This window comes from Humulus lupulus, chromosome 7 (assembly GCF_963169125.1).
Source record: "Humulus lupulus chromosome 7, drHumLupu1.1, whole genome shotgun sequence".
Classification (NCBI taxonomy): domain Eukaryota; kingdom Viridiplantae; phylum Streptophyta; class Magnoliopsida; order Rosales; family Cannabaceae; genus Humulus; species Humulus lupulus.
The window spans coordinates 10,155,628-10,173,136 of record NC_084799.1 but is presented as its reverse complement, the minus strand read 5'-3'; the positions used below and the strand labels follow the sequence as shown (position 1 = coordinate 10,173,136).

Genomic DNA, 17,509 nt, shown 5'->3' with positions numbered 1-17,509 from the left:
AACAACTAGGAACTTATACTTCAAAATTTAAATTGTTGTCATAATTAGAGATTACTGCTCTATTTCAAAATGTTAACATGTTAAATAGATTAATTTAAATTATTTATATATTATTTGAACTTGGACTTTAATCGCATACCCCAAAAAAAGAAAAAGACAGAAGAAAGGATTAATTATAATAATTATCAAGCAATTTTGTTTTCATGTATAATTAGTACTGACACATGACATAAAAATGATTTTATTAAGCTATATATTATGTGATAGAAATACATAAAAAGCATATGAATGAATCTGACATATACATTATATACATACATACATACATCTATCGTGATGAGTAATCATGTTCAATAATAGGTTACAACAGGAACAAGCTGAGATTAACCTAAGAGACAGAAATACAGACTCAAGTTTCAAAGTGACAACATGGGCACAAACAAGATCAGCTTGACTCAAATCAAAATAGATCTCTTTAGCTATTATACTAGATTTCTAAGAAAAATACAAATGAAAAATAAAAATTTGAGTGGAAAAGCAGGTCAATTTTGACTTGGTCCATTTAAAATACACTTGTCTCTCGTTATGCCTAGCTACTTAAACATATATTATAAGGTTAAAAGGGTTAACAAGTGGACAAAAAAAAAAAAGAATGAAATCAACACTTTGAATGATTGAGAAGAATGCAATAAAAAGTTTATGCTAGTCTGGAATCCTTACAAGCCCTTAATATATAATTATAGTGTGTAAACTTAGATAATAAGACAGAGAAAAAAGAAAAGAAAATAATAATGGAAAATACAGTTTCTACCACCATTGTGAATGAAGCACTAAACTATATAATATAATATGGAAGAGAAAGGTGTGTGTGAGAGAGAGAGAGAGAAAGAGAGGAGAAAGCATGTTCATGCTTTGTCGGCCATGACATCCATTCTCTAAGGTCTCATTCTCTTAATATTCTTATCAATTACACAAAGTGGGATTTTCTTCAAAATCATTTCGTAGGAGACAAAAGAATCAGTGACCCTTTTTCATTTTCTTTATCATGATCATTAGAAAAGTGGGAAATTTATTGCACTTTCATTTGCAGCTGTATAGAGCCAAACCAAGATTCCTAGTGCTACTATTCAGGCCACTACGACTCTTCTTGTTTTTCGAACTCGATGAGTGACCAAGTTCTGCCAAGTAAATATACATACACCTGAGCCCAGTTGGAGTTCTCTTCTCTTGGTGGTGATTCCCAGAAACTAAACTGAATTTCTTTGGTGGGTTCTCTCTCTGTTTGGTGGTCGAATTGTCTGTTCAGACAGGTATGTAAAACCAGTCTACCTATTTGAATCTTCTTTATATGATGAAACTGGTTTGTGAAGAACGTATGGAGCTGACTTGGCCTAATTGATATAAAACCTTTTGTGTTTAGTAGCCATTAATAATTCATGTTGTGAAATTCTCTTTCAATGAGTATGGAGAAAATAGCATGCAATTTGTTGATCACTGTACTTTTTATGGCTACCCTTCCGGTTGATGGGTCAGACGGGCTTAATGCTGAGGGTCAATACCTTTTAGATATAAAAAGAAGCTTTTTTGACACACACACACATCTGGGTAATTGGAACTCTAATGATTCCACACCTTGTGGATGGAAAGGAGTGATTTGCAGCAAAGATAATTATATCCAAGATCCAGTTGTGCTGCAACTAAACTTGAGTCTAATGAATCTCACTGGTACTCTTTCTCCTAGAATTGGTGGATTGGTTCACCTGACTGTACTTGATGTTTCTTCTAATAACTTGAGTCAGAATATACCAAAGGAGATTGGGAACTGTTCATCTCTGGAAACTCTTAATCTGAATAACAACAATTTTGAAGGCCAAATACCCTTAGAAATAGGCAAGCTTTCTAATTTGTCAACCTTGAATCTGTGCAACAACAGATTATCTGGGCCTTTTCCTGAAGAGATTGGGAACCTTGCTTCTCTAACCCAGTTGATTGCATACACTAATAAGCTTACGGGGCCTTTGCCAAGTTCTTTTGGGAATCTTAAAAGCCTAACATCTTTCAGGGCAGGTCAAAATAAGATCTCAGGAAGCTTACCCTCTGGGATAGGTGAATGTTTTAACTTGCAGTTTCTGGGTCTTGCTCAAAATCAGTTGACTGGAGAGATTCCAAAAGAGATTGGAAAGCTCAAGAAATTGACTGATTTGATTCTTTGGGAAAATATGCTTTCTGGTGTTGTTCCAAAAGAGCTTGGGAACTGTACCATGTTGGAGACTCTTGCTCTCTATCAGAACAAGCTTGTAGGGGAGATACCCAAGGAGATTGGAAACCTGGTGTTTATCAAGAAATTATATCTGTACAGAAATGAATTAAACGGGACACTACCTAGAGAGATTGGCAACCTTTCACTAGCACTTCATCTTGACTTCTCAGAGAACTTTTTGACTGGTGAGATACCAGTGGAGTTGAGTAACATCTCAGGGCTGATGTTACTCTATCTCTTTGAAAACCAGTTTGAAGGCCTTATTCCAAAAGAGCTCACAAGATTGAAAAACTTGACAAAGCTTGATCTCTCAATCAATTTCCTCTCTGGTCCAATTCCAGCTGGACTTCAATACTTGAAAAACTTGACTCAGCTTCAACTCTTTGGAAATTCACTCACCGGCATCATTCCTCAGTCACTTGGATTATATAGCCCACTTTGGGTTGCTGACTTGTCTGAAAACAGCTTAACAGGAAGGATTCCTCGCCATCTTTGCAAATATTCTAACTTGATTTTGTTAAACCTGGGCTCAAACAGGCTCACTGGAAAAATCCCATCTGGGATCACAAGCTGCAAGACCTTGGTGCAGATTCGCCTAGTTGGGAACAATCTTACAGGGAGTTTTCCATCTGATCTATGCAAATTGGTAAATGTGTCAGCCATTGAGTTGGATCATAACAAGTTCAGTGGTGCCATTCCTCCAGAGATTGGCCACTGCAGAGCTTTGCAAAGGCTTCTTCTTTCGAACAACTACTTCAATTCTGAGTTGCCAAAAGAAATTGGAAACCTTTATCAGTTGGTGATCTTTAATGTGTCCTCAAACTCTCTTTCTGGAAGGATTCCATCTGAGATTTTCAATTGCAGTATGCTGCAGCGGCTTGATCTTAGTCATAACACCTTTGTTGACGATTTGCCAAGCAAAGTGGGAACACTTTCTCATCTTGAGCTTCTCAAACTTTCTGATAATAGCCTTTCAGGGAAGATACCTGTCACAATAGGAAGTCTCTTGCGTTTGACTGAGCTGCAAATGGGTGGCAACTCATTTTATGGCGGTATACCAGCTGAGTTGGGCTCCCTTTCAAGCTTGCAGATAGCACTGAATCTCAGTTACAACAATCTCTCTGGGGAGATTCCTTCAGCACTTGGAAATCTTGTCTTACTAGAATACCTTCTGCTCAACAACAACAATTTGAGTGGTGAAATTCCAAGCTCTTTTCAGAATCTCTCAAGTTTACTTGGCTGCAACTTTTCATACAACCAGTTATATGGTCCTGTTCCTGATTTACAACTCTTTCACAACATGTCGGTTAGCAGCTACATTGGAAACCAAGGACTTTGTGGTGGCCCTCTTGGTGACTGCAAAACAACACCATCTTCTCTCCCATTTCCTTCAGATATGACAAGGTCAGGCAATCATGTTGGTAAAGTTATTGCTATAGTTGCAGCCTCCATTGGTGGTGTTTCTCTCATTCTAATTGTGGTCATTATCTATGTCATGAGCCGTCCAGTTGACACCATTGCTCTCTTGCAAGAAAATAACAAGCCATTGTCTTCTACAACAGTTTCAGATATCTACTTTTCGCCACGGGAAGGATTCACTTTCCAAGACTTGGTAAAAGCCACTGATAACTTTGATGACAGATTTGTAATTGGAAGAGGAGCATGGGGAACTGTATACAAAGCAGTTTTGCCATTTGATCGAAAAATTGCTGTCAAGAAGTTAGCATCAAACAGGGAAGGAAACAGTGTGGACAGTAGCTTCCTTGCTGAAATCCAAACCTTGGGAACAATCAGGCACAAGAATATAGTAAAGCTATATGGTTTCTGTTACCACCAAGGCTCCAATCTTCTGCTTTATGAGTACATGTCAAGAGGCAGCTTGGGAGAATTGCTTCATGGAGCTTCCTGCAATCTTGATTGGTCAACAAGGTTCATGATCGCCCTTGGCGCTGCTGAGGGCCTCGCTTACTTGCATCATGACTGCAAGCCTCTAATCTTTCACCGTGATATTAAGTCCAACAACATTCTTCTTGATGACAACTTTGAAGCTCATGTTGGTGATTTTGGCTTGGCAAAAGTGATTGACATGCCACAATCCAAATCTATGTCTGCTGTTGCCGGTTCATATGGCTATATTGCCCCTGGTGAGCTTTCATCAAACTGTTTTTGGTCTAATTTTCTCTACATGCTTATACACTTGCATTGGCTTATTATTATGCTCATTGTAATGGCTATACCTGCATTTGTCCAAGTATCATGATAATTTTCAAAATTTGAGGGCATTTTTCAAAATATTAGGACCCTTTAATTAAAGATACAGTATCATGTTTTTCATCAAAGTGTTTGGTCTAATTTTCTCTACACGCTTATACAATTTCATTGAAATGACTTGTTTTCTCACACCTTCAATCCTCAGAATATGCATACACCATGAAAGTTACAGAAAAATGTGACATCTACAGCTATGGAGTTGTCCTTTTGGAGCTGCTCACAGGCAAAACACCAGTGCAGGCCCCAGAACAAGGCTGTGATCTTGTGACATGGGTGAGGAACTACATTCATAAACACTCGGTTACGCCAGGATTACTCGATGCTCGAGTAAATCTAGAGGAAGAAACTACTCTCTCCCACATGTTCAGTGTCCTGAGACTTGCTCTACATTGCACAAGTTTGTCTCCCTTTGATCGCCCAACAATGAGGGAAGTTGTCATTTATCTTAAAAGAGAAGGAAAACCTTATGTGTCCCCAACTCTTGACACTAATTGAAAAAAACAAAAAAAAACAATAAGGACCTACCACCTTATATTATTGCATATAATAGTTTGTACTGATTTTTGTCCACCAGTATGAGTTTTAATTAAAGGTTCTGTCCTTTTTGTATGATATATATTTTTAGACATAAAAGTATATGGTTCACTTCTTATGGCATATGAGTCAATAGGTTCTCATATCATATCCTTGTATTATTAAAAAACAATAATGAAAACTACCATGTATATCCTCTGCATTAAATTGCAGTTAAGTTTTCTACTTCTATTTTTTTTTTATTTATTTATCAAATTTACATACCTATGCTGATTTATTAATTTCCATTTTAATTTTCTTTTTTTTTAGAAGAATTTTGCTTTTTCCTATAATGGCTTTTTAAGAAAAAAAAAAATTAAAGAGGAGAAATTAAATTTAGGACTCAATAATTGGGTTCACAATAATTACCTACCAATAAAATTTGTGACTACTTAAGGACAGTTATTTTATAATTGCATTTGGTGAAACAGTGTATAATTTCTTATATAGTAAGATATTCAAACTAGCATTTTGTTTTAAGACATTTTCCTAACTACTATTTGGTAAACTTTTACTTTTGTTCCAAAAACAAAAACTGGAAATAATTGTTGGCTATTTTGATAAACAATATCTCAAAGAGATATTATTTGCTCAAAAAAAATATCTCAAGAGATATTATCATTTTAATTAATTTCTAATGATATAAAGATAAGATACCATACGTAGAAGGTTTTGACAGTTGTCTAAATTCATATTACCCACATTGAGTCAAGATTAGATTTTAAAAAGTAAACTACTAAATTTGGGGTTAAATTTTTATATTTTATTTTAGTAAGAAATGTTACATTTTTTTTAAGAACAAAATAGAAATTCTATCATTTTGTAAATTCGAAAGAAATTGATACACTTTAAAAAATACTTTTTTTAAAAAAAAGTAAATATAAATATCACAAAATGACCACACACAAAGGTCTTTTTATTTTTTGAAGGAAAGACTTTTTTTTTATGAATTTATGATTATTTAGATTTGATAATTTTTTTATAGATTATTTGTAAAAAAAACAAACAATGATTGTGTTTGGTAAAATTTTTGTTTTTGAATTTTTTAAATATAAAAATTGAAATATTATTTTATTTTTGTTTATTTATTTTTAAAAAATAAAAATATATTTGGTAAAAAATAGTAAATGCGTTTGATAATTTTTATTTTTATTTTTTGTTTAACAATACGAGTTGTTGATTTGAAGAAGAGAAGAAAAAAAAGTTAAAAAACTGTTTAAAAACACTTTTAAAGTGAAAAAATTTTATTTTCAAAATTTAATAAATTTTAATTAAAATTAAAAAAAATAAAAATAAAAATAAAGTTACTAAATATAATTTATATTTAATTGTTAAATTTTTAATTAATTAAATAAAAACATTTTTTTTTAAGTATTATGAAACAGTAACAAAATTTTTACCAAAAACAATCCTTATGTTTAATTATCAAATTTTTTAAGTGTTACCAAAATGTATTATATATATAGCAAAATAATTTTTTATTTTTTTATTTTTCATCAAATTAAGTGAAATAGTACAAGTTGATGAGCTTTCTTAAAAAAAAGGTGCAAGATAAATTTAAAAAGAAAATGTCCAAAAATAAAAAGACACGTGGGAAAAGCAAAAAACCGGTAATTTCGATAAATCGGAATAAGATACGTGTCAATATTAAAAGGAATAAAGTACAACCTAACGGCCAACTCTTGTTCTTATCTTTGTTTTTTTTGTTATGTTATTACTTTAGAGAGTGATCAACGGTCCAGATCACTCCACCACTCCCAACGCCGAACCACTCTTTCCAACCTTATTTAAACGCTTCCCTCCCTCTCACCACGCGTTTTACTCTCCCAATTACACACACCATCTTTTCTTCTTTCTTATACAGATTTTCCCTCTGAAAACCTCCCCAAAAATCCCAAAAACCTGAAACCTAGGGTTTGTTTTTTGGGTGTGGAAACAGAGGATCGGTTTCTTTTTGATGATTTTTATTCTTTTTGAGTGATTGGAGGGAGGGCGAAAAAACATGGCTGTGATCTCCGTGCATGGTGAGGTTCGTCAACACCAACCGCAGGGAGTGATGATGGCCGGGAGTTCTCGAGCTTTATACGCTACGGATCGTGATGATTCCTTTTCGCTCAAGCCTGAATCTTCTTCCCGCAATCTCGCCACTTTCAAGGGCTCTGATTCCATTGAAGGTTTGTTCTATTTCTGTTAAAGTGTGTGTGTGTGTGTTTTTTATTTTTGGTTTTTGGGAAAGTGAAGTGACGAAGCAGTTTTTTTTTTGTTTGTTTTTTTTGTTGCGGAGGTGATCTTTTGGTCACCTTTTGTTGTTGTGTAAGTGCGCAAAATAATGTTTGTTTGTTTGTGTGTGTTGTAGTCGATGAAGATACGCATTTGGCTCTGGCTCATCACATGTACAAGGCTGGAAACTACAAGGAGGCGCTGGAACACAGCAATTCGGTTTACGAGAGAAACCCAACTCGGGCTGATAATTTGCTTCTTTTGGGTGCAATTTACTATCAGGTTAATATTTGAGCTTCCTGTACTACATTTCGTTTGGGTTATGTATATTGATAATGAATAGGGGATTTTTAGGTACTAGTGCCCTTTTTCCTTTGTGTCTTTCGTTTTAGATGAGGAAAGGTCTAATCTTTAAGTGTGAATTCCATTTTCCTTTTTTATTTTTCTTCCTTTCAGCTGCATGATTTTGATATGTGCATCGCTAAGAATGAAGAGGCCGTTCGAGTTCAGCCACATTTTTCCGAGTGTTATGGTAACATGGCTAATGCCTGGAAGGTATATCAATGTTTACCACTATGTCCCATTGGTGTATTTATGCTGGTCCTTTATTGGGTAGTAAACTAAACATTTTACATCAATAATTGATTTGGTTTTTTTCCATAATGCAGGAAAAAGGCAATATCGACCTTGCAATTCATTACTATTTGATTGCTATTGAGGTTTGCATATACCTTTTAGCTGTATCTATTTTTTTTTTGTATCTTTATTTAATATTAGTTTGTGGTTTTGACTCATAATTTTATGTCTCTTTGCTAGTTATTTGATATCTGATTTTACTTGACTGCAGCTTCGACCCAATTTCTGCGATGCATGGTCAAACCTATGTAGTGCCTACATGCGAAAAGGAAAACTTAATGAAGCAGCACAGTGTTGTCGTCAGGCACTTGCTCTGAATCCTCTTCTGGTAAAATGCATTCTTCTCTTTTTGTTCCTTTATCTATAGCATGCTTTGTAATGCTCCAGTATTTTCCACATTGCCTTCAATCTTGGCTATAGTGTCGTGTTTACTTTTTTTGCGATTAGTGATCCTAATTATCAAATTTGCACACAGGTTGATGCCCACAGCAACCTTGGGAATCTAATGAAAGCTCAGGGATTTGTGGAAGAAGTAAGTTTTAAATACGAAATAATTACAAATTTCTGCATTATATGATGAAGTGCTTGTATGGCTTGTGCTTTATTTTGTTATTGTCAATGTAAAGCTATAATTGGGTACTGCTGTCTCACTTTGTCTTCTGCTAGTATTGTGGAAGTAATAAATCAGTAATTTGTTCTCAGTTTTAAGTTGACCTCCAATTGAAGTCACCTGTTCCAAACTCTTTTCCTGCTTCCACATAAATGTGGGCTTAGTAAGATCTGGAAGAACCCTTCCATAATTAGATTTTCACGATACTACAGTAAAATTACTGATGTTAGTAATTCGTGTGTGGAACTGTGTTTGGATTCACAGTTCGATACAGATATAATCTACAAGGCAGGGCTCAGATGATGGTTGCTTCTAGTTGTACTTCCCCTTCCAAGACTGCAATAGTCAAGAATCTAACATTTTATGCAGGCATACAGTTGCTACCTCGATGCTTTACGTATTCAACCAACATTTGCTATTGCATGGTCAAATCTTGCGGGTATATTTATGGAGTCGGGTGATCTTAACAGAGCCCTTCAGTACTATAAGGTTAGTTTTTTCTTGCTTTCATTGGTAGTTTCTTGTTCAGACCAAAAAACAAATCCTGTTTGATGTGCTTCATTATGGGTGTTAATGAATTTTTATTATGTTTTGTTTGGAAAACAATTTTGATTGTCAGGAGGCTGTAAAGCTCAAACCATCATTTCCAGACGCGTATTTGAACCTTGGGAATGTTTATAAGGTAAGCAGTTATGTATGTGCCAATATGGTTGGCTAACTTGCATGGAATCGTATTGGAGAAAAACAAGATGTTTCTTTTGCCTTTTCCAGGCTCTCGGAATGCCCCAAGAGGCAATTGTGTGTTATCAGCGGGCTCTGCAGGCAAGACCAAAATATGCAATGGCTTTTGGTGAGTGTTTCTATACAATGTACACTGCCATTGCGTATGTCTTTGCGTCATGTTCTGGCTGTTATTTTGAATCTATACATGATTTCCTAGGCCCTTAAATTTTAAGAAATAATATGGGCTAAAATTTTGATATTTATGTCATCTTAGCTGAAAGGCTCGTACTTACTAATTGCTATTTGAGGCTTGGTCAAGTGGGTGGGTGAGTGGTGGAGGCTTCAAGTTTTAACGTTAGTAAGGATTGACAGGTGAAACCTAATTGAGAGCTGAGCATAATATTTGAAAACTTTTACAATAGTGTGGTGCCTAGTGTTTGAGAGATCTTTAGATCTCAATGTAAGATGAATACACATCTTTGTCAAATGTCCCGAATTGAATATCAAAAGTAGCAAAATCTTAGGTTAACTTTGCCAAATGTCCAAACGATTTTTAAGATATGCCACATAAATCCCACCCACCATCTACAAGATCAACAAAATATTTTAGTTCCAAGGATGGGAAAAAATTTATAAATTAACTTTCAATTAAATACTCATATGCATTAATTGCAACATATATGTGGTAAAAGTATTCATGGTTGAATAATCATTCTGTTGAGATTCTTTTTGCTATATTTTTATTTGGTAAACATAGTCATGAATGCTCATTCTTTCCTCAAATTACAAAGTCAGTCATACCATTAATGCAGGTAACTTAGCTAGTACATATTACGATCAAGGCCAATTGGAATTGGCCATCCTTCACTACAAACAAGCCATTTCTTCTGATCCAAGATTTTTGGAAGCTTACAACAATCTGGTTGGTTCTTTCGTTGCTTGAATGTGATTTATATTTTGAATTTGTGATTACAATACTAATTGAATCAATATCTGTACCTTTTTAGGGTAATGCTCTAAAAGATGTTGGCAGGGCGGATGAAGCAATTCAATGCTACAATGTATGTTCATCTCATATTTTTTGATGTGTTTGTTTTGAAGTTGATCAATGGTTAATCTTTCTGTATAACTTGAATTTGTATTTGAATGTCTGAAGCAATGCCTTACATTACAACCTAATCATCCACAAGCGCTTACAAATCTTGGGAATATATATATGGAATGGTATGTTGCCCTGATGCACTCAGTAACCATTTGGTTCATGTAGATACAATTATTGACATGATTTGTACGAACAGGAACATGGTGCCAACTGCAGCTTCATATTATAAGGCCACATTGAGTGTGACAACTGGATTATCTGCTCCTTTTAGTAATCTCGCAATTATTTATAAGCAACAGGTACGAGTCATTATTAATATTCTATCTTATATTGATAAATGATCTTAATTTTTCTTTTATTTTTTTGGGATCCTCTTGAGAACTATAGCAATGCTCAGCAACTTAAATTAAAAAAATGAGATGAAATACAAAAAGAAGGAAGCAATGTAGGAAGGATTATCCACAGTAGTATAATTTTTCCCACTATTTCTATAAGAAAATCATTTAATTTCTTGGGCACATGTTTTAACAGGTAAGCTTTTTCTGATCTGATTTTAACAGGGAAGTTATGCCGATGCAATATCTTGCTACAATGAGGTGCTTCGCATTGATCCCTTGGCTGCTGATGGTCTTGTCAATAGGGGCAACACTTACAAGGAGATTGGCAGGGTGAATGAAGCAATTCAAGACTATTTACGTGCAATAGCTACCAGGCCAACCATGGCTGAAGCTCATGCAAATCTGGCTTCAGCTTATAAAGACAGGTAATTACTCTTTTTTCATCTTGTTCACAGCTTTGAATTAGTATTCTAGGTAGACAAGGAACCAATCCTTTTGAGAAGCTCTTTTAGTTGCCTGAAAGTCATGGATGGCTGGGACAGAATTAGAATGTAGCACCAACTATGGATGGTGGCTGTGTTCTGCAGTTTTGAAATAATATTATTTCACCATGTATTTGTTTACAATCTGAATTTCTGATGGCACGCATAAAAAAAGGTTTTTGGCCTAACTTTTGTCTTTGCTTTATTACTATTGATGTGGGTTCCCTTCTCAATTTTTTTTTTTTTTTAAAAAAACAAAGAAAAAGGAGACATTATAATTTTATTTTATTTTAAAGAAGGAAAAACACTTAGTAATTTTATTTTCAATTGCCTAACTTTCAGCATGGAATTAACATTCTTATTGTGGCAATAAAAGAGTTTCTAATTCCTGTTTATGCTGTAGTGGGCTTGTGGAAGCAGCTGTTAAGAGCTACAGACAGGCTTTGGTTCTTCGACCTGACTTTCCTGAAGCAACTTGTAACCTGCTCCATACATTACAGGTTGGTGATTTTTCTTTTATTTATAATTTCGGTGTGCATTGTTCCTGATTTTTTAGTCCGGGAATTTGTGGGCAACAGTTCAAGTTCAAGAAATTCAGTCTGTAATTGATTTCCATACTAGTGTATATTTTTCTTTCTTTCTTTCTGTTTTGCAACATTTACTTGTCTTCAATGATTCATGCTCAGGAGATAAATTTCTATATTTAGATGTTCTGGTATTTTGATATGTTAAACATGTTAATAACATCCTTGCTTATGAATGAACAAAACCTTGGTTACTTTTCTCGTTTCTCATAATTTAAACATTTTTTTTTGTATTTTGCATGCTGAATCTTTTTGTTCGTTATATATTAACTTTAATTGTTTTTACAGTGTGTGTGCAGTTGGGAGGGTCGTGATAAACTTTTCACTGAAGTTGAAGCAATAATCAGGAGACAGATTGATGTCAGAAAAATTATGTGTTTCTTTCTTTGTGCTTATATTGCCAGCTATGTCAATTTTGTAGTGTTGATGGGTTCTTTTTTTTTTTTTTTCCAGATGTCACTTCTTCCTAGCGTTCAGCCATTCCATGCAATAGCATATCCCATTGACCCAATGCTGGCTCTTGAGATTAGGCAAGACACTCTTATAATACTATTTTTTTCCAGAATTGTTTTCTTGTTTTTCTTACTTCTTTGCCTGCTCTCTTTCAGCTGCAAGTATGCTGCACAGTGCTCCATAGTTGCTTCCCGATTTGCACTTCCTACCTTCAACCATCCTACCCCAATTCCTGTGAAACATGACGGTGGAAATAGCAGACTTAGAGTGGGGTATGCTTTCTGACATGTACATGTATATGGTTAGCCTTTCTACTCTTGTGTTTCTTACCCTATGACCTTTGTCTTGAGCCAGCTATGTCAGCAGTGACTTTGGTAATCATCCTTTGTCACACCTCATGGGGTCTGTTTTTGGCATGCATGACAGACAAAATGTGGAGGTTCGTAGTTCTTTACATTTTGTTTTGTACTGTAGTGTCAGCCATCGAGTTTTTTCAAAAATTTCTTTTCCTTTTTCCATATAACTAACTAATTATTGCAGGTGTTTTGCTATGCCTTGAGCCAAAATGATGGTACTGAATGGAGACAGCGTATCTCGTCTGAAGCTGAGCATTTTCTAGATGTTTCTTCTATGTCATCAGATATGATTGCTAAGATGATTAATGAGGATAAGATTCAGATCTTAATTAATCTTAATGGTTATACGAAGGTAATGCTATTCTACCCCTTTTTGTTTTTCTATCTGAAGCTTCATATAAGTGTAGAAGTGGAGGGAATAACTATATACAGTTAAGATGGTGCAGTATCAGAAGAATCATTGGTGATTTTGGAATACTAAATCCATGGTTGCGTTGTCTTATTATATCATTCCTATTTGAAAATACAGGGAGCACGAAATGAAATTTTTGCCATGCAGCCTGCACCTATTCAGGTTTCATATATGGGTTTTCCAGGGACAACAGGTGCTAGTTACATCCATTACTTGGTAACTGATGAGGTAAAATAGGATCAAGTTTTAATCATTGATTAAGTTGCTTTGTCTTTTTGGGGTCTCAGTTTCGAATAAGGCCCTCTGTTTGTTTTCAGTTTGTCTCGCCTTTACATTTGTCTCATATTTATTCCGAGAAGCTTGTACATCTTCCGCATTGCTACTTTGTGAATGACTATCAGCAGGTAAGTTTTCTAGCATACAATGTTTGAGAGATATTCTGTGCTATTATTTCACTTTTGGTATATAAGCAAGCATGAACTGCATCAGACCTGAATCTTACTCAATTGTTCTGTGTACAGAAAAATCAAGATGTATTGGAGCCAAACTGTCCACACAAGCGATCTGATTATGGTCTGCCCGAGGATAAATTCATTTTTGCATGCTTCAATCAGTTATATAAGATGGACCCTGAAATATTCAATACATGGTACTTTGAGGATGCCTCTTCTGCACATTTTTGTGACAGTTCTATCGAAAATGTTCTCATTTTTTCCAGTGTTTCATTTAGGTGCAATATTCTCAAACGTGTACCCAACAGTGCACTATGGCTCCTCAGATTTCCAGCTGCTGGCGAAATGAGACTCCGTGCATGTATGTTGCTGATTTACTATAACTAATAGTTCTTCATATGCTTTATGCTTTTCTGTTCTCATTGAATATTAACTTCTCTTCTGAACTATTCAGATGCAGTTGCTCAGGGAGTGCAGCCAGACCAGATTATTTTCACTGATGTAGCTATGAAAAAGGAACATATTAGGCGCAGCTCTTTAGCAGATTTATTCCTTGACACGTAAGTTTCTTTTTGATAAAAAAGAGGCACAGGCATCGCCTCTCGATCCAATCCGTCTTTTATTTAAGATATTCCCGTGTGTTTGTGTGAAGTTCCTTTGGGCCCTTGGGCTTTGTTGATCATTGAATTTTCGTGTTTTAGGCCTTTATGCAATGCACATACAACTGGCACAGATATTCTATGGGCTGGTTTACCAATGGTGACCCTGCCTCTTGAGAAAATGGCTACAAGAGTTGCAGGATCACTTTGTCTTGCCACAGGACTTGGGGAGGAGATGATTGTAAACAGGTAGGCATTTTAAATGTCAATAAACATTGATATGTTAATCTGCCATTGAAAAATTAATGTTTGCCATTACCTTTCAAGGCCCATGCATTTCCATAAAAAATTATTGTGCACACATCATAGATTTAGCTTGGCGCTTAAATCCTTGGCTGTCTTAATCTTTACGCAGTATGAAAGAGTATGAGGAGAAGGCGGTTTCATTGGCATTGAATCCCCCTAAGCTCCAAGCTCTTACCAACAAACTCAAGGCATATCGGTTGACTTGTCCACTATTTGATACAAAACGCTGGGTATGTTTTTCTGAAGCGTCATGTTTTACTCATTTTTTCCGTTTTGCATCGTACAACATTGGGAGAAATGCTTACGAGCCTTTTACTACTGTCGCAGGTGAGAAATTTAGAAAGATCTTATTTCAAAATGTGGAATCTGCATTGCTCAGGCCAGCACCCTCAGCATTTCAAGGTGGCTGAGAATGATTTGCAGTTCCCTTACGATAGATAAGGTTGATATACAGTTAGGAGAGGCGGCATTGTAGATAGAAAAAAACAAGAGGAAATTATTTACAAAAAAAATTATGTTGAAAAGCTTTGAAAATTGATAAGATGAGTAAAAGAAAAATTTGCTTTTGCGTGATTCTTCTAGATTAATACTCGCTATGTGTGTAATTCTGGGGCCAGCTTCTTGGCCCTTAATGCTTCTCTGTTTTTGTTCATCTGTCACATGCCTTGGTAAGATTATCTCGAGGACAACATTGTCTTTTCAAGACATGACATGATCATTTTGTAGCCTTGTGCTATAACTCAGGGCATTCATGGTCTCAATGAATGTCACCGTAGCTGTTCTCTGATCTTTGTAGTTCTTGTTAATCACTCATCTATTCATTCTCCTTTTTCTTAGTCCTGCAAAACGTAATAATAGCATAATACATTGGACTTGGGAACATTCGACTGTACAAGATTTGTATCACTCTTGGCCTGTAATGGTCGCGCAAAACTTGTATAAACCTTAAAATTGGCATCCGAACTAAATAATTCATCGAAAAATCGTGTTATTACCTTACCATACACGACAAACTACCTAAAAGCCCAACTCCAAATTTGGGACGCTTCTGTTGTATGGCACATCTTTACACGAGCCACCAAGTTTTCTAAAACGCATTGACACCAAAAATACTATTCACAATTGAATTTTCACCGGTCATCATGTCAATTGTGGACACCAAGCTCTCTTTGATCTGCTCATTTTACATACAAGAGGTCTCAGTCAGTGATTTAAACAAACAAATAGAATAACTTGACATGTCTAAGAATCAATCTCATATAATCTTAAAAGCATCTCCGAGCGGAAATTTTCGACTCAAAAGAGCAAGAAAAGACGAGGCTTTTATTTAAAAATAAAAGAAATTTCATAGTACTAGTACCTTTTCAACGATTACTACAACAGGGAAACAAAGGCTAAAACTTCCGATTAACGTCATTGCATTATCATGTGCCACGGGCAGAAACTTCCAACTGCTCAATCCTTGTAGCCAAATCATGCTTCCCACAATTCTTCAACCCATCAGTGACCAAATCAAAGCACCGGGAAATCGGAGTCAAACCCAACTCTGTCATCTCCACCAAGAAATTAGCAGCCTCGATGAACCGGCCACCGCGGCCGAACATCGTTATCAACATGGTGTAAACCGGCCGATTGGGCGGGTGCCCTTTAACCTTCATCTCACTAAAGAAGCAATGCGCATCATCGAACTGTCCACTCCTACACATTCCCTTGATTATGGGCGCATACAAGCTTGGAAATGGCTTGTGCCCATCTTCAATCGAATTATGCAGAAGCCTAAAAGCCTCGTCGATTCTACCCAACTTCGAAACCGCCGGAATCAACACCTTGTAAGTATTGATATCTGGACAAAGCCCGAGTGTGCATACGTCGTGGTAAAGCTCAATGCAGAACTCGACTTCCCCAGCTTTCGAAATGACTTCCACAACAGAATTGAACGTAGAAACGTCTGGCGAAAAGCCTTGCTTCACCATTTTTTTCACCATTTCTTTCGCGGACTCGATGTACCCAGCATTCAATAGCCCTTCGACTAGAAGATCCCGGCCTCGCACTGGCGGATTGAACCCTTTCTCACTCATCTCCTTCAAGAACAATTCGGCCTCTCTCATCTTCCCAGCCGAGCACCACGCGTTGACCAGAATCGTGTATGTCCGCTTATCGGGGACCAACCCTTTTCTTATCATCCTTCGTACTAATGCGTAAGCGCCATGAAAGAGCTTCACTTCGCAGAGCGAGAAGAGAAGGGAGTTATGGAGCTCGACGGTCTGTTGACATCGGAAAATCTTCGAGGCCCGGTTAAAGACCTCGACGGCCTGGTCGACGAGGCCCTGTTTGCCGTATTCCTCGATTATGAAGCATAGGGTATCGGAAGAGACGAATAAGCCGTGAAGGGTCTGCATCTGTTGGAGGATTTTCCACATTGATTCGTACTTTTTCGTCCGGGCGAGGGTCCGCGCCAGCTCCTCCAGTTCGACGGTGGTGGGTCGGTAAGAGGGGTGGTGGGTCCGAGCCCAGTTGAAGAAACGGAGGGACTCGGTCCCGGACTTGGAACAGGCCCGGAGGACCCGGTAGACGAGCTCAGAGTCGATGGAGATTCGCATCTTGTTGAGAGTTCGCTCCATGTAGAAGTCACGCTGCACGATGTTCGAGATGTGGTGGATTGCTGCAAAGTAATCGTCTTTGGAGGTTTTACTCCCACTTTGATTCCCATCGATGCGGTCGCTGGCGGAAATGGCGGCCTGAAAGGTCTGGAGGTAGCGGACGATAGGCCGGAGGTTTTGGGTCTTGTATGTGTTTGTGTTTATTCCTTTGAGAAAGAGGAAAATAGCGTTTTTTGAGGACCTAAACATCTTCCTTTTAGCCAGGTAGGTGGGTGGACTGTTTTGTAGCCAACTTATAATATATGTATATTGTCTTTGTCAATATTTTTTTATAAATTATATATTAAGTTTGGAACCAATTTTTTTTACATAATATTATAATAATTAAAAGAGTGCCAACATATTGTAGATGAAAACTCAAATAATTCTATTTTATCAAAAACATAACTTTCCTGATTATAAAAAATTACATCTTTGACAATTTTTCTCATTCTCTTTTACATGTTAACATTAATGTGTAGTTTTCAGATTC

The 17,509-nt window shown here is 36.3% G+C and overlaps 3 protein-coding genes across 5 annotated transcripts; 2 read left to right on the top strand and 1 right to left on the bottom strand.

Annotated features, from left to right (window-relative positions):
• The first annotated feature begins 888 nt into the window (after positions 1 to 888).
• On the top strand, positions 889 to 5,289 carry LOC133790637 (probable leucine-rich repeat receptor-like protein kinase At5g63930). Its single transcript, XM_062228335.1, has 2 exons — positions 889 to 4,404; positions 4,677 to 5,289. The coding sequence occupies exons 1-2, from the start codon at positions 1,458 to 1,460 to the stop codon at positions 5,024 to 5,026; spliced, it is 3,297 nt and encodes a 1,098-aa protein (XP_062084319.1). The 5' UTR covers positions 889 to 1,457; the 3' UTR covers positions 5,027 to 5,289.
• Positions 5,290 to 6,925: 1,636 nt separating this feature from the next.
• Positions 6,926 to 15,166, top strand: LOC133790632 (probable UDP-N-acetylglucosamine--peptide N-acetylglucosaminyltransferase SEC). Of its 2 annotated transcripts, XM_062228329.1 has the most exons (28): positions 6,926 to 7,278; positions 7,461 to 7,606; positions 7,781 to 7,879; positions 7,993 to 8,043; positions 8,172 to 8,288; positions 8,436 to 8,492; positions 8,940 to 9,059; positions 9,190 to 9,252; positions 9,342 to 9,420; positions 10,106 to 10,215; positions 10,301 to 10,354; positions 10,450 to 10,517; positions 10,592 to 10,694; positions 10,956 to 11,158; positions 11,619 to 11,715; positions 12,088 to 12,159; positions 12,253 to 12,329; positions 12,408 to 12,524; positions 12,607 to 12,691; positions 12,793 to 12,960; positions 13,138 to 13,248; positions 13,338 to 13,424; positions 13,542 to 13,669; positions 13,751 to 13,833; positions 13,927 to 14,032; positions 14,174 to 14,320; positions 14,487 to 14,607; positions 14,705 to 15,166. In XM_062228329.1, exons 1-28 carry the CDS (start codon positions 7,107 to 7,109, stop codon positions 14,816 to 14,818), a joined length of 2,955 nt encoding a protein of 984 aa, XP_062084313.1. In that variant the 5' UTR covers positions 6,926 to 7,106; the 3' UTR covers positions 14,819 to 15,166. The 2 variants fall into 2 exon arrangements, with proteins under 2 accessions (XP_062084313.1, XP_062084314.1); XM_062228330.1 differs by lacking the exons at positions 6,926 to 7,278; positions 7,461 to 7,606; positions 7,781 to 7,879; positions 7,993 to 8,043 and having other exon boundaries at positions 8,188 to 8,288; positions 8,835 to 9,059.
• Positions 14,882 to 17,404, bottom strand: LOC133790633 (pentatricopeptide repeat-containing protein At5g18390, mitochondrial). 2 transcript variants are annotated; one of them, XM_062228332.1, is made up of 3 exons: positions 15,738 to 17,404; positions 15,373 to 15,551; positions 14,882 to 15,216 (listed from the first exon to the last, which is right to left on the bottom strand). In XM_062228332.1, exon 1 carries the CDS (start codon positions 17,224 to 17,226, stop codon positions 15,802 to 15,804), a length of 1,425 nt encoding a protein of 474 aa, XP_062084316.1. In that variant the 5' UTR covers positions 17,227 to 17,404; the 3' UTR covers positions 14,882 to 15,216; positions 15,373 to 15,551; positions 15,738 to 15,801. The 2 variants fall into 2 exon arrangements, with proteins under 2 accessions (XP_062084316.1, XP_062084315.1); XM_062228331.1 differs by having other exon boundaries at positions 14,882 to 15,551.
• Positions 17,405 to 17,509: the final 105 nt, after the last annotated feature.

Excerpts from the sequence above, each read along its gene's own strand:
- LOC133790637 (XM_062228335.1), top strand. The coding sequence starts at position 1,458 with ATGAGTATGGAGAAAATAGCATGCAATTTGTTGATCACTGTACTTTTT. Across the intron at positions 4,405-4,676 it reads ATATGGCTATATTGCCCCTG|AATATGCATACACCATGAAA; the intron begins GTGAGCTTTCAT and ends TTCAATCCTCAG.
- LOC133790633 (XM_062228331.1), bottom strand. The coding sequence starts at position 17,226 with ATGTTTAGGTCCTCAAAAAACGCTATTTTCCTCTTTCTCAAAGGAATA.
- LOC133790632 (XM_062228329.1), top strand. The coding sequence starts at position 7,107 with ATGGCTGTGATCTCCGTGCATGGTGAGGTTCGTCAACACCAACCGCAG. Across the intron at positions 8,044-8,171 it reads ACTATTTGATTGCTATTGAG|CTTCGACCCAATTTCTGCGA; the intron begins GTTTGCATATAC and ends ACTTGACTGCAG. Across the intron at positions 14,608-14,704 it reads TATTTGATACAAAACGCTGG|GTGAGAAATTTAGAAAGATC; the intron begins GTATGTTTTTCT and ends CTACTGTCGCAG.